This window comes from Scomber scombrus, chromosome 12 (assembly GCF_963691925.1).
Source record: "Scomber scombrus chromosome 12, fScoSco1.1, whole genome shotgun sequence".
Classification (NCBI taxonomy): domain Eukaryota; kingdom Metazoa; phylum Chordata; class Actinopteri; order Scombriformes; family Scombridae; genus Scomber; species Scomber scombrus.
The window spans coordinates 30175164-30190163 of NC_084981.1; the positions used below are offsets into that span (position 1 = coordinate 30175164).

The 15000-nt window shown below is 43.2% G+C and overlaps 2 protein-coding genes across 3 annotated transcripts in view; both read right to left on the minus strand.

The window, feature by feature from the left end:
• Positions 1–6482, minus strand: part of LOC133991866 (NACHT, LRR and PYD domains-containing protein 14-like) — a 721507-nt gene extending 715025 nt beyond the window's left edge. The window contains exons 1-5 of the mRNA XM_062430456.1: positions 6427–6482; positions 5847–6014; positions 4162–4320; positions 2338–2573; positions 415–2203 (exon numbers count right to left, since the gene is read on the minus strand). Coding sequence (XP_062286440.1) covers positions 415–2203; positions 2338–2573; positions 4162–4320; positions 5847–5983 — 2321 coding nt within the window. The 5' untranslated portion in view covers positions 5984–6014; positions 6427–6482. The remainder of the gene's footprint in view (positions 1–414; positions 2204–2337; positions 2574–4161; positions 4321–5846; positions 6015–6426) is intronic.
• A 1691-nt stretch (positions 6483–8173) lies between these two features.
• The window catches only part of LOC133991873 (nuclear receptor coactivator 4-like), a 21422-nt gene continuing 14595 nt past the window's right edge, over positions 8174–15000 (minus strand). Inside the window, exons 6-11 of one of the 2 annotated variants that reach the window (XM_062430468.1) lie at positions 14399–14479; positions 14049–14171; positions 10214–10948; positions 9214–9513; positions 9037–9123; positions 8174–8939 (exon numbers count right to left, since the gene is read on the minus strand). In XM_062430468.1, coding sequence (XP_062286452.1) covers positions 8934–8939; positions 9037–9123; positions 9214–9513; positions 10214–10948; positions 14049–14171; positions 14399–14479 — 1332 coding nt within the window. In that variant the 3' untranslated portion in view covers positions 8174–8933. Of the gene's footprint in view, positions 8940–8996; positions 9124–9213; positions 9514–10213; positions 10949–14048; positions 14172–14398; positions 14480–15000 lie in introns of those variants that run through there. The other variant, XM_062430467.1, reaches the window with a different exon arrangement.

The window sequence follows — 15000 nt, forward strand, 5'->3', positions numbered from 1 at the left end:
CAGATAACTGTAAAATACTGATATATGTTGTGATACAATGCTGCTGTAATAAAACCTCAAACACAACCTCTAAAGTCCTTCATGTGTTTCACCAGGTTTGAATGAAGCCTCCAACACCCAAAGGAAGAGAAGTAGAAGAAACACTGTAAAATCCAATAATTACTAGAAATAAATACAATAACTGTTCATTAACTTAACAGCTATAAACAACCAACTGAAACATCAACATTATTTAAACTCACAACATTTAAACAGCTCAAGAACATCTGAGACTAAATATAACTGACATGTTATTTCATCTATAAACAAGTAGAGCACTATTTTAACAATAATAAGAATTTTATATTATTTATATTTGAAGAACTAAACTACTAATCTACACTGATTTATAATGTTAATCACATCTGGACTTACCGAGCCTTTCTGCAGTTCCTCACAGCTGGGATCAGTCTCCGTCGTCCCTCCTCTGATGTGTTGTACTTCTTCAGGTCAAACTCATCCAGAACCTCCTCTGACATCTGCAGCATGTAGGCCAGAGCTGAGCAGTCAAACACAGAGAGTTCCTTCTCTGATCTGTTCTCTGACTTCAGGAACTGTTGGATCTCCTGATGTACTGAGCGGTCGTTCATCTCCATCAGACAGTGGAAGATGTTGATGCTTCTGTCAGGAGAGATATCACCACTGTTCATCTTCTTCAGGTTGTTGATGATTCTCTGGATGGTTTTTGGACTGTTGTTTGTCTGACCCAGCAGGCCTCCTAAGAGACTCTGGTTGGACTCCAGAGAGAGGCCATGAAGGAAGCGGACAAACAGGTCCAGGTGGCCATTTTTACTTCTGAGAGATTTCTTCATGGCTCTCTTCAGGAAGTCATCCAGAGATGAGTAACTGTGTTTTTTTCCCAGGAAGTCCTCCAGTACCTTTGTCTTCCTGCTGGTGTAACAGTGGTACATGTAGACTGCAGCCAGAAACTCCTGAACGCTCAGATGAACAAAGCTGTAGACTGTTTTCTGGAAACTCACACTCTCTCTTTTGAAGATCTCTGTACAAACTCCTGATAACACCGAGGCCTCTGTGACATCAAGACCACACTGCTCCAGGTCTTCTTGGTAGAACATGATGTTTCCTTTCTCCAGTTGTTCAAACGCCAGCCTCCCCAGCTTCAGAAGAAGGTTCCTGTCAGCCTCCGTCAGCTCCTGTGGACTCGTCTCATGTCCCTCATCATACTTGTTCTTCTTCCTCTTTGTCTGAACCAGCAGGAAGTGTGAGTACATGTCAGTCAGGGTCTTGGGCAGCTCTCCTCTCTGGTCTGTAGTCAACATGTGGTCCAGAACTGTAGCAGTGATCCAGCAGAAGACTGGGATGTGACACATGATGTGGAGGCTCCTGGATGTCTTGATGTGTGAGATGATTGTGCTGGACTGCTCTTCATCACTGAATCTCCTCCTGAAGTACTCCTCCTTCTGGGCGTCAGTGAAGCCTCGTACTTCTGTTACCCTGCTAACACATGAAGGAGGGATCTGATTGGCTGCTGCAGGTCGGGAAGTTATCCAGACGAGAGCCGGGGGAAGCAGCTTCCCCTCGATGAGGTTTGTCAACAGCACGCTGACTGATGACTTCTGTGTGACATCAGACACGACCTCACTGTTATTGAAATCCAGTGAAAGTCTGCTTTCATCCAGGCCGTCAAAGATGAACAGAACTTTACAGACAGCGAGCTTCTCTGCTGTGAGCTTCTGTAATGTTGGATAGAAAACATGGATCAGCATGAGCAGACTGTACTGCTTATCTTTGATCAAGTTCAGCGACCTGAACGAGAACAGAATCAGCAGACTGATATCTTGGTTGTTGGAGCGCTGTGCCCAGTCCAGAGTGAACTTCAGCACTGAGAAGGTTTTTCCAACACCAGCGACGCCGTTCATCAGAACCACTCTGATGTGTTTCTGTTGGTCAGGTAAGACTTTAAAGATGTCCTGACACTTGATTGGAGCGTCATGGAGGGTCTTCTTCTTGGAAGCTGCTTCAAGCTGCCTCACCTCATGTTGGGTATTAACCTCTTCACTCTGTCCCTCTGTCATGTAGACCTCAGTGAAGATGCTGATGAGGACGATTTCACTTCCTGCTTCATCAGTTCCTTGAGTCACACATTCAAATTTGCTGCTCAGACTGATGTGATGTTCATCTAAAACCTCCTGCAGACCACTTTCTGCTGAAAGAGAAGAACAAAGGTAGAATGAAACAGAAATCAGTGTGACTGTTAATGTTCAGTAGGATAGAGGAGGTAGATTCCTGTCCTGTTTTCAGAGATGATGACATCAGCAGACAGATCTTCAGTCTTACTTTGTACAGTGCTGGTCTGACTGTCTGTCTGCAGTCCAGGTCTGGTTCTGGATCTTTCTGCACACTGGGGACAGGAGGAGTCTCCTGATGAAGCAGACTGGTCCCAGTATGAGATGATGCACTGTCTGCAGAACCAGTGTCCACAGCTGGTAGAGACTGGATCCTTCAGGACGTCCTGACACAAAGAACAGCAGGACAGCTGCTCCTCCACAGAAACAGCCCTCCTCTTCCTCTCTCTGTGGACATGAACACATTCTTTACGTCACATGACATTAGTGGAGGCAAACCGACACAACAATGTGTCAGTAAAGGCAGAGAAGAAGAAGAAGACTGTGAGCTAGTAAACATGGATGTGAACAATGCAGGATTGAAAACAGATGTTTGATGAGGAGGGAAGTGGATTCAACACATTAGTTAGACCACAAGGAGACACACAATGTGTTTTGGTAAGTAAGTCAATGTGAACATGACTTTAGTCTGTTAACAAGAAAACTCCACAGGCTCCTTTAAGCTACTCTGAGCCATTAAAAGTCAGGAAAAATAAGCAGGAGGAAACTGAGCCAAACAGAAAAGTCCACTAGTGAAAAATAACAGACTGCTGCTCTTTTGTGTTGTGCTGCTGAACAGAGAGCTCTGCTAAATATCTTCATAATGCATCTTTTCATTAGAAAGACACCCAGAGAGGCTTTAACGTCACCATCCTTACCCCAACACAAGGAGTCTCCCTTTCATTCTCTCCACTCATTCTGGACTCCCCACTTCTGGATTTCACCAACAGGATGAATTACCTTGCCAACTCACACCACGCCCAAATCCCATATTTTCTCCCCTCAACCTCCCTCTTGGTCCCGTTCCTCCCATTCCACCACGCTGGAAACAACCATCACCCAAAAGTCACGAGCCCCCCCACCTCCTTTGACTCAGATCATCTGTGAGTCTGACTGATATGTGCCGGGTCCAGGCTGCAATACTGATACCAATAATGTTCTCCCCCAGGAAAAGTCAGGGCCCTATGGAGTTCAGCCTTCTCAATCCCTGTGATGACAGGTAACTTTAAACCGTTAAACTGGTGAGAAATAAAAAGGATTAAATTAAATCTGCCAATTTATTAAGTATAGCATGTCAACCTCGAAACATACCAGTCTCTCCTGTTATCTCCTCAAGATTAGCTCTACTCAATATCAGATCACTGTTAGTTAATGACGTCATTATGACCTATGATCTAGATGTTTTACTTCTTAGTGAAACATGGCTGACTGAATCTAGCTGTTGTGCTATTCTCAATGAGGCAGCACCAACACATTTTAGTTTTATGAACAAGTGTCGAACTGGTAAGAAAGGCGGGGGAGTTGCTGCCATCTTTAAATCTGTATTTCAGTGCAAGGAAATTACATTAGGTGATTTTAGCTCTTCCTATGTCACCAACTGTGAGTGCAGAGTCAGTTGATGAACTCCTGGATGAATTTAACTGGATAATCTCAAATGTCATGGATGCTGTTGCACCTATTAAAACTAAAACTAAGACCACCTTGATCAGACAGAAAACACCGTGGAGGAACACTATGATGGTAAAGGCTTTGAAAACAGAATGCAGGAAAGCAGAGCGTAAGTGGAGAAAAACTAAACTTCAAATTCACCATGACCTCTACAAACAAAGTCTTAATAAAGAAATAATGCAGTCAATGCTCAAAGAACAAAAATATTAGTGACTGAATTTTTACAAACTCACAGAATTATAAAACAAATATTGTTGTAATGTAAATTATCAAATGATATTAAACTGAATCATCTTCAGGTCAGTTTACAGTAGAAACAGTCTCTTACTTTGTGTCTGAGGGTCCAGGTTCATTACTGAAGTCTGGAAGTAAACCTTTAGACCGGTCACTCTTCATAGACGGACAGCTGGATATTACAGACTCTGCTCCGTCCTCCTCTTCCTCCTCTTTCTTCATCTTCTGGAGTCTGAGAGGTAAACCAGTAACACTGGAGACACACACACATACACAGTATAATAAACCCAGTCCTGCCTCTCAACTTAGTAGCTTCTTATTAGTTTACATGACTTTAACTACAACCATGTGTGTTTTCTAGTCATCACAAAGAGAAACTTTGACTCTGGTTTAAATCCAACAAACAGACTTCAGATAAACATGTGTGTGCTTCTTAACTGTGACTTCTCTCTATTTAGAGGCAGCAGTGAGTCACGCTACAATAACAGACTGCTGCTCTTTTGTGTTGTGCTGCTGAACAGAGAGCTCTGCTAAATATCTTCATAATGCATCTTTTCATTAGAAAGACACCCAGAGAGAGGCTCTAGCGTCACCATCCTTACCCCAACACAAGGAGTCTCCCCCTGCCCCACCAGGAGACTCCCAACTTTCACCCACCACGACCCCATCCAGCCTTTCATTCTCTCCACTCAGTCTGGACTCCCCACTTCTGGATTTCACCGACAGGATGAATTACCTTGCCAACTCACATCACGCCCAAATCCCATATTTTCTTCCCTCAACCTCCCTCTTGGTCCCGTTCCTCCCATTCCACCACGCTGGAAACAACCATCACCCAAAAGTCAGGAGCCCCCCCACCTCCTTTGACTCAGATCATCTGTGAGTCTGACTGATATGTACCGGGTCCAGGCTGCAATACTGATATCAATAATGTTCTCCCCCAGGAAAAGTCAGGGCCCTATGGAGTTCAGCCTTCTCAATCCCTGTGATGACAGGTAACTTTAAACCGTTAAACTGGTGAGAAAGAAAAAGGATTAAATTAAATCTGCCAATTTATTAGGTATAAGATGTTAACCTCGAAACATACCAGTGTCTCCTGTTATCTCCTCAAGATTAGCGCTACTCAATATCAGATCACTAGTCAACAAATCACTGTTAGTTAATGAAGTCATTATGACCTATGATCTATATGTTTTACTTCTTAGTGAAACATGGCTGACTGAATGTAGCTGTTGTGCTATTCTCAATGAGGCAGCACCAACACATTTCAGTTTTATGAACAAGTGCCGAACTGGTAAGAAAGGCGGGGGAGTTGCTGCCATCTTTAAATCTGTATTTCAGTGCAAGGAAATTACATTAGGTGATTTTAGCTCTTCCTATGTCACCAACTGTGAGTGCAGTCAGTTGATGAACTCCTGGATGAATTTAACTGGATAATCTCAAATGTCATGGATGCTGTTGCACCTATTAAAACTAAGACCACCTTGATCAGACAGAAAACACCGTGGAGGAACACTATGATGGTAAAGGCTTTGAAAACAGAATGCAGGAAAGCAGAGCATAAGTGGAGAAAAACTAAACTTCAAATTCACCATGAACTCTACAAACAAAGTCTTAATAAAGAAATAATGCAGTCAATGCTCAAAGAACAAAGATATTAGTGACTGAATTTTTACAAACTCACAGAATTATAAAACAAATATTGTTGTAATGTAGATTATCAAATGATATTAAACTGAATCATCTTCAGGTCATTTTACAGTAGAAACAGTCTCTTACTTTGTGTCTGAGGGTCCAGGTTCATTACTGAAGGTTGGAACATCACCTTTAGACCAGTCACTCTTCATAGACAGACAGCTGGATATTACAGACTCTGCTCCGTCCTCCTCTTCCTCCTCTTCCTCCTCTTTCTTCATCTTCTGGAGTCTGAGAGGTAAACCAGTAACACTGGAGACACACACACATACACAGTATAATGAACCCAGTCCTGCCTCTCAACTTAGTAGCTTCTTATTAGTTTACATGACTTTAACTACAACCATGTGTGTTTTCTAGTCATCACAAAGAGAAACTTTGACTCTGGTTTAAATCCAACAAACAGACTTCAGATAAACATGTGTGTGCTTCTTAACTGTGACTTCTCTCTATTTAGAGGCAGCAGTGAGTCACGTTACATCGCTGTGAGGACGCACAAACCAGGAAACCAACAACAGGAAACAACGTTTCAACACCTCAAACTCTGTCATTTCATATTGTTCTGACACACTTTAATCAACTAAACAATTAATGTGATAAATAATCATCAGATTGATCAATAATGACAGTAATCATTATTTACAGTCCTGATATTAACACTCACCTGCCTCAGACTTGCTGTTTTCCTCCTTCTGCTCTGATGACTGTGAAATGGCGTCTAACTGAATACTTTCAAATTTAACTTCCTGTCTGTTTCTTCCTCTTTACTGGAAGTCACGTGTGTGTGTGTGTGTGTGTGTGTGTGCGTGTGTGTAACAGTCAGACTATCTTGTTTATTGTATACTTTTTGTGCAGAAATATTTCATTATTTTCTTCCTGTAACTCAGAATTTGGAATTTTAGGATCGCTATTTCAAATCTGAATGTCTGCTTTGGCAGTTATTTTGAACAGACTTTCACCTTTAGTCCCTCCCTGTTTCTTCCTAACCCCTTCCTTACACAAAGTCGTTTGTGTGTGTGTGTGTGTGTGTGTGTGTGTGTGTGTGTGTGTGTGCATAAACTTTATTAACTCAGTTTAAAGTACAAACAGAGAATTTATTGACTGTCACAGTCACAAACACACAGATTTCTTAATTTTACAGAATACTGCAGTAAATATATGAACACAGTCTGTACACAAGTCACATCATAAAGTAACAGAACAGGTTTTGGTGCGTTATGAACCTACAGCCGGTCAGATAGTATCTGTTTGTTGTCTTTAAAAACAGTCAGAGTTTCCAGGTAATCAGGACTTTGTTTCCACAGTTGAATCTGACTGTTGAGTTCTGACTCTGTGACATGTTTCACTATCCAGCTCACGGATGGACAAAATAGGGGAGACCAGACATTTATTGTACATAACCTAAAAAATAAATGAAACAAAAACCATGTGTTGGAAGTCAGAGGAGAAAGGCCAAGTGACTGACTGCCACCAGCTGATATAGAAGGTGCTCAGTCCAGGTGAGCTGAATCTCCATGATGAGCCAACTCCACCCACAAGGCTCCTGCTGGTAGAGGACCACGGCTGCTTCTCACTCCTCAACTCAACTGGAAGTTGGTCCAAAACACCATTTTGAAGGACGCCCCAATCCTCTTCTTTCAGGAATGGTTCATGTCTCTGATCACAGTAGACACACAGCAGGAATGCAGGTTGTTATCAATGTGCAGGTGTCTGTTAAACAGATATAATATAATATAATCTAACAGGCTGCAGAGAGAAAACACTGCTGCTCTGTCAGTGATCACTCTGAACCTTTATTAGTATCAGCACAGTGAACATGTGGAGATAAACTCTGGTAAACGTTGCTAACACAAACGCTTCAGAGGAAAGTCTCCCTTCTCTCGTCTCCTCCAGTCGTCTCCATGACTCCACGCTGAGCAGGACTAAGACGTAAAGATAAGATGCAAGTGAAGGAAACATGGAAGCAATTTAAGAGAATTGGGAGGCAACACAGGAGTTTCTCCAGAGGATCATCACACCTGAGTTAAATGTTGGAGAATTAAAATATAAAGAAAAGGATCGCTGCACAAACCTGTCTTAATGTTCCAATCATGACAAATATATCGTTCTAAATATTAACTAAATTTTACTCTTTATAGCTTTTTACCTAGCATATGTATGCAGTACTACTATAATTCTTTATATTTTAAATAATTTATATTTTCTATATTTATATTTTAAATAATTTATATTTTTAATTTTATTTTAAAATGTTATATTTTAAGTAATTTAAAAATAATTTATTTTATATTTTCTATATTATTTTAAATAATTCATATATTTCGTAATTTTATATTTTAAATAACAGAAATGATCCTAAAATATTTCCGTCAAATGATGATGTCACACAGAGATGATGTCACACACAGAGATTATGTCATAGTTTTTTATTACTGTAGAGAATCACAGCAGAAGGTGAGTACTGATGACATCACAGCTCTATATGATAGAAGCCCCGCCCCCCCTTCAAAATAAAGCACCAATCACAGCTGACCTGCAGAGTCATGTGACCGGGCTGCCGGCTGCCTCCGCGCAAGGCATTCTGGGAAATGTGGTATCTTTCTACAAACTTTCAGATAAATAAAATAAAATACAGGAAACAGGAAGTGACTGTCACAAAAAAAATCTGAATCAGCTGAGAGGCAACAGGAAGTGATGCGAGCAGCCGGCAGCCTGGACAGGTAGTAGAACTCTGCAGGTGAGCATGGGAGAAAACCAACCAATCAGACGCTTCAGAGAAAAAAGGAGGGGAAAAAAAAAACAATGGAGGGAAATTCCACCAATCAGGAACGAGCGTTAAATGATTAAAGATTAAAATACATTTGATTAAAATAAAAAGCTACTTTAGCTAACATTAGCCCCGCCCACCCACGTGACTCCGCCCCCTCACTTCCTGTCAGGATCAGCTGTTACAAACTGCATGCTGGGAGCTGTTAATCATTCTTAGCGAGATACATTTAATTAACTAATTAGCTCCGCCCTCGTTTGGCTGTCCCTGATCCTGATTGGAGGTGAGCGGCGGTGATGTCACAGGAAGAAGGCGGTGATGATGATGTCATCGTGTGCGCTGATCAGCGATAAAGTGACGGAGAGAAGAAGAAACATCCGGACGAATCAGAGCGTTCGTCTTCATCACATCTGAAACGAAAAGTTAATGAGCTCGTTAAGGAAACTAGCAATTAACAGGTGGCTAACAGGCGAGCTAACAGGTAGCTAATAGGTGTTCTGTTCTCACCTGTATGGGAGCCTTGTGGAGCCATTTCTCTTTGTCTCCGCCCACTTTCATACACGAGAACAAATCACAGACGGAGGCCATCCGCTCCTGAGACAGGAAACAGGGAACAGTCAGCAAACAGGCGGGAAACAGACGGGTAACAGTCTGTAAATGCTAGAGTGAACCTGAGGCTGTTACCTGAGCCTGACTCCTCTTCCTCAGCAGCCATTTATCCTCCTCTTCCTCGGCCGGGCTGGACGGAGCCACTGAGCTCGGAGCAGTACTGCAGCTCTTCTCTGGAAGCACCCAGAGCTCTGGATCCAGAGGCAGCTGGAACAGGGAGGAGGAGGGAGGCTTGAACTGAGAGCTGTGCTCCTCCCTGCTGGCCTTCTCCTCCTCAGGAGCCACCCAGCCGGACAGAGAGGAGCCGAGGGTCTGCAGAGGACTCCTGCAGGAGGTGTTGGTGGGGTGCAGCCAGGCCTCCAGGATGGCCTGAACCTGCAGAGACGACAGACACGCAGAGACTCAAAATACAGATCTGAATAAATATAATATATCATAGAAATACTCCAAAGGTGGCGCGCAGGTGGTCGAGTGGTTAGAGCCACATACGCAACCGACCCCGGCCGGAGGACCTGCATGCCCCCCCCACCTCTCTCTCCTGTTTCCTGTCTGTCTACTGCTAAACCTCTTTACTGTTCATACATTTCCCAGATGTGGGTCAGTAATAATAAGTGTTGGTAAGATGATGAATTCATAAATCAGTTAAACTAGTTTTAAAAGCAGCATCAGGTTTGTTAAAATGTACATTTAGTATTTTTGTTGGTTTTATATCATTTGAAATGACATTTGCACCATTTTTTACCAAAAGTAAGACTGAATGCTCCTGAAAATGTCAAATGGTGTAACCACAAAAGAATGATACATATTACATATTTTATCACCTACAGTGTATTTAAGTGGACTTATACTGATAATGACTTCATTTAAAAGAAATGTGTTTGGAGTATTTCTACATTTAAAGTATTTAGTCAACACTGAGCAGGATATTCCCTAAAAACAACCAACTTGTTTCTAAATAATTTTAATGTAAAATTAGTTAAAAACAGTGTTGTGTTGTTTATATTTTTTCTTCATGTTGACTTTTATTCCACCACATACATCAATACAATAATATTTAAGGTTTCCCTGATGTTACCTTCTGTTCCTGGTCTCTGTGGTGCAGGGGGGGCGGGGTGTTTTTGGCGGTGGGGGTGGGGGGGGCGTTCTTGGCAACAGGGACGCCGTTCTTGTCCCTCCCATCCTGTCGGAGCAGCCAGCGGGTCAGAGCTTCTTTCCCACAGTTCTCATCGCAGACGCAGTCGGAGTAGCTGGAGCAGACCTCGTTGGCCCGGCAGTTCTGCTGGAGCGGCGCCTCCTGCTGCAGCCATGCCTCCAGGGCGGTTGCTGGGGCCGCGGTCGCCGGGGCCGGGGTCGCCGGGGTGGTTGCCGGGGAGACGGGGGTGGAGGCAGGGGGGGTCTTCAGGCACTTGAGCAGCCCCAGGTTCTCTATCTCCAGGGGTCGGCTGGTCTGGCAGCAGGAGGAGCAGTCGGCGGCGGGCCGGCTCGACTCCACCAGCCAATCGCTGCTCGCCCAGCTGTCCTCAAACGGCTTCAGCACCCGCCGCCACCGCTCGGCGTCGCAGGCCGTCTCCATGGCGACAGTGGGCGGGGTGATGAGCCAGTCGCCCAGCTCCTCCTCCTCCTCCTCGTCGTCGATGGTCTCGGTGAACTCTGATTCGTCGATCTTCTCGATGGAGAAGGAGGAGCTGCAGGTGCTGACGGAGCGCTCCCTGCTGGTGGAGGAGCGATCCTGCAGGAGCCACGACTCCAAATCCCTCAGCTGACCCCAAGCCTTCAGGAAGTCCACCGAGGCCAGGACGGGACAGGAAGTCTGCACGGATTTACAAAATAAGAGTCATCATGTGTGTTACTGTGTGTGTTACTGTGTGTGTGTGTGTGTGTGTGTTAATGTGTGTGTGTGTTACTGTGTGTGTTACTGTGTGTGTGCGTTACTGTGTGTGTGTGTGTGAGTGTGTGTGTGTTACTGTGTGAGTGTGTGTGTTACTGTGTGTGTGTGTTACTCTGTGTGTGTGTGTGTGTGTGTGTGTGTTACTGTTCGTGTGTGTGTGTGTGTTACTGTGTATGTTACTCTGTCTGTGAGTGTGTTACTGTATGAAAGTGGACCCCATCAGTGATGAAAACCAGTACTGTCCCCAAAAGTGACCAAAAAACTGGTTTGGAACTAAAGTTGTTTTAATTGATAATTTAAAGTGATATTTGTCTTCAACAATAAATCTGAACCTCTCCTGATTTTTTTCAAGCATGTCTGACGACTGGAAAGGTTGGTCCTCACTAGTGACCAAAAAACTGGTGGACCCCACAACTGACAAAAACAAGACTGTGTGTGTGTCTTACTCCGTCTGTGTGTGTGTTACTGTGTCTGTTACTGTGTGTGTGTGTGTGTGTTACTGTGTGTGTGTGTGTTACTGTGTGTGTGTTACTGTGTGTGTGTGTGTGTGTTACTGTGTGTGTGTTACTGTGTATGTTACTCTGTGTGTGTGTGTGTTGTTACTGTGTGTGTGTGTGTTACTGTATGAAAGTGGACCCCATCAGTGATGAAAACCAGTACTGTCCCCAAAAGTGACCAAAAAACTGGTTTGGAGCTAAAGTTGTTTTAATTGATAATTTAAAGTGATATTTGTCTTCAACAATAAATCTGAACCTCTCCTGATTTTTTTCAAACATGTCTGACGACTGGAAAGGTTGGTCCTCACTAGTGACCAAAAAACTGGTGGACCCCACAACTGACAAAAACAAGAGTGTGTGTGTGTCTTACTCCGTCTGTGTGTGTATTACTGTGTCTGTTACTGTGTGTGTGTGTGTGTTACTCTGTGTGTGTGTGTGTGTGTGTGTTACTGTGTGTGTGTGTTACTGTGTGTGTGTGTGTGTGTGTATGTTACTGTTCGTGTGTGTGTGTTACTGTGTGTGTTACTCTGTGTGTGTGTGTGTGTGTTACTGTGTGTGTGTGTTTTACTGTATGAAAGTGGACCCCATCAGTGATGAAAACCAGTACTGTCCCCAAAAGTGACCAAAAAACTGGTTTGGAACTAAAGTTGTTTTAATTGATAATTTAAAGTGATATTTGTTTTCAACAATAAATCTGAACCTCTCCTGATTTTTTTCAAGCATGTCTGACGACTGGAAAGGTTGGTCCTCACTAGTGACCAAAAAACTGGTGGACCCCACAACTGACAAAAACAAGACTGTGTGTCTTACTCCGTCTGTGTGTGTGTTACTGTGTCTGTTACTGCGTGTGTGTGTGTGTGTTACTGTGTGTGTGTGTGTGTGTGTTACTGTGTGTGTGTTACTGTGTATGTTACTCTGTGTGTGTGTGTGTTGTTACTGTGTGTGTGTGTGTTACTGTATGAAAGTGGACCCCATCAGTGATGAAAACCAGTACTGTCCCCAAAAGTGACCAAAAAACTGGTTTGGAGCTAAAGTTGTTTTAATTGATAATTTAAAGTGATATTTGTCTTCAACAATAAATCTGAACCTCTCCTGATTTTTTTCAAACATGTCTGACGACTGGAAAGGTTGGTCCTCACTAGTGACCAAAAAACTGGTGGACCCCACAACTGACAAAAACAAGAGTGTGTGTGTGTCTTACTCCGTCTGTGTGTGTGTTACTGTGTCTGTTACTGTGTGTGTGTGTGTGTTACTCTGTGTGTGTGTGTGTGTTACTGTGTGTGTGTGTTACTGTTCGTGTGTGTGTGTTACTGTGTGTGTTACTCTGTGTGTGTGTGTGTGTGTGTTACTGTGTGTGTGTGTTTTACTGTATGAAAGTGGACCCCATCAGTGATGAAAACCAGTACTGTCCCCAAAAGTGACCAAAAAACTGGTTTGGAGCTAAAGTTGTTTTAATTGATAATTTAAAGTGATATTTGTCTTCAACAATAAATCTGAACCTCTCCTGATTTTTTTCAAACATGTCTGACGACTGGAAAGGTTGGTCCTCACTAGTGACCAAAAAACTGGTGGACCCCACAACTGACAAAAACAAGAGTGTGTGTGTGTCTTACTCCGTCTGTGTGTGTGTTACTGTGTCTGTTACTGTGTGTGTGTGTGTGTTACTCTGTGTGTGTGTGTGTGTTACTGTGTGTGTGTGTTACTGTGTGTGTGTGTGTGTGTTACTGTGTGTGTGTGTGTGTTACTGTGTGTGTGTTACTGTTCGTGTGTGTGTGTGTTACTGTGTGTGTTACTCTGTGTGTGTGTGTTACTCTGTGTGTGTGTGTTACTGTGTGTGTGTGTGTGTTACTGTATGAAAGTGGACCCCATCAGTGATGAAAACCAGTACTGTCCCCAAAAGTGACCAAAAAACTGGTTTGGAACTAAAGTTGTTTTAATTGATAATTTAAAGTGATATTTGTCTTCAACTATAAATCTGAACCTCTCCTGATTTTTTTCAAGCATGTCTGACGACTGGAAAGGTTGGTCCTCACTAGTGACCAAAAAACTGGTGGACCCCACAACTGACAAAAACAAGACTGTGTGTCTTACTCCGTCTGTGTGTGTGTTACTGTGTGTGTTACTCTGTGTGTGTGTGTGTGTGTTACTGTGTGTGTTACTGTGTGTGTGTTACTGTTATTGTGACTGTGTGTGTGTTACTGTGTGTGTGACTGTTTGTGTGTTACTGTGTGTGTGTGTGTTACTGTGTGTGCGTGTGTTACTCAGTTTGTGTGTGTGTGTTACTCTGTGTGTGTGTGTGACTCAGTTTGTGTGTGTGACTCAGTTTGTGTGTGTGTGTTACTGTGTGAGTGTGTTACTGTGTGTGTGTGTGTTACTGTGTGTATTAGTTACTGTGTGTGTGTGTGTGTGTTACTCTGTGTGTGTGTGTGTGTGTGTGTTACTGTGTGTGTGTGTGTGTGTGTGTGTTACTCTGTGTGTGTGTTTATATCACAGTACTGAAGCCGGTCAGTGATGTCATCTCTCACCTTGCTCTCTCTGTGTGACATCAGCCAATCCTCGGGGTTCTTGCTAGACTGATAGCCAATGGGAGCGCTGCTTGCTGGACGGGTTCCCAGCAGCCAGTCATCCAGAGCGCCGACCTCCATCTTCTACACACACACACACACACACACACACACACACACACACACACACACACACACACACACACACACACACACACACACACACACACACACACACACACACACACACACACACACACACACACACACACACACACACGGAGCGAGATCAGAAACACGAGGAAACAAACGAAGCTTTGATGAAACATTAAATGCGTCGCCCTGGGCAACGACCAGATGGGCGGGGTTACCTGTTTCTTGGCAGCGATTGGACAACTCTGCACCTGAGCTCTCTGGTGGGCGGGACTCTGAGAGGACACTTCCTCCACCAGCTGCAGACACACACACACACACACATATTAGACCTGGACGTATAGCTGTGTGTGTGTATATGTGTGTGTGTGTGTGTGTGTGTGTGTGTGTGTGTATGTATATGTGTTTGTGTATGTGTGTATATGTGTGTGTGTGTGTGTGTGTGTATGTATATGTGTGTGTGTATGTGTGTATATGTGTGTGTGTACATATATATGTGTGTATGTGTGTGTATATGTGTGTGTATATATATTTGTGTGTGTGTGTGTATGTGTGTGTGTATGTGTGTATGTGTGTGTATATATATGTGTGTGTGTGTACATATATTTGTGTGTGTGTTTATATATATTTGTGTGTGTGTGTATGTATGTATGTGTGTGTATATGTGTGTATTTGTGTGTATATATGTGTGTGTGTGTGTATATGTGTGTGTGTGTATATGTGTGTGTGTGTGTGTGTATATGCGTGTGTGTGTGTGTGTGTGTGTATATGTGTGTGTGTGTGTGTACATATATATGTGTGTATGTGTGTGTATATATAT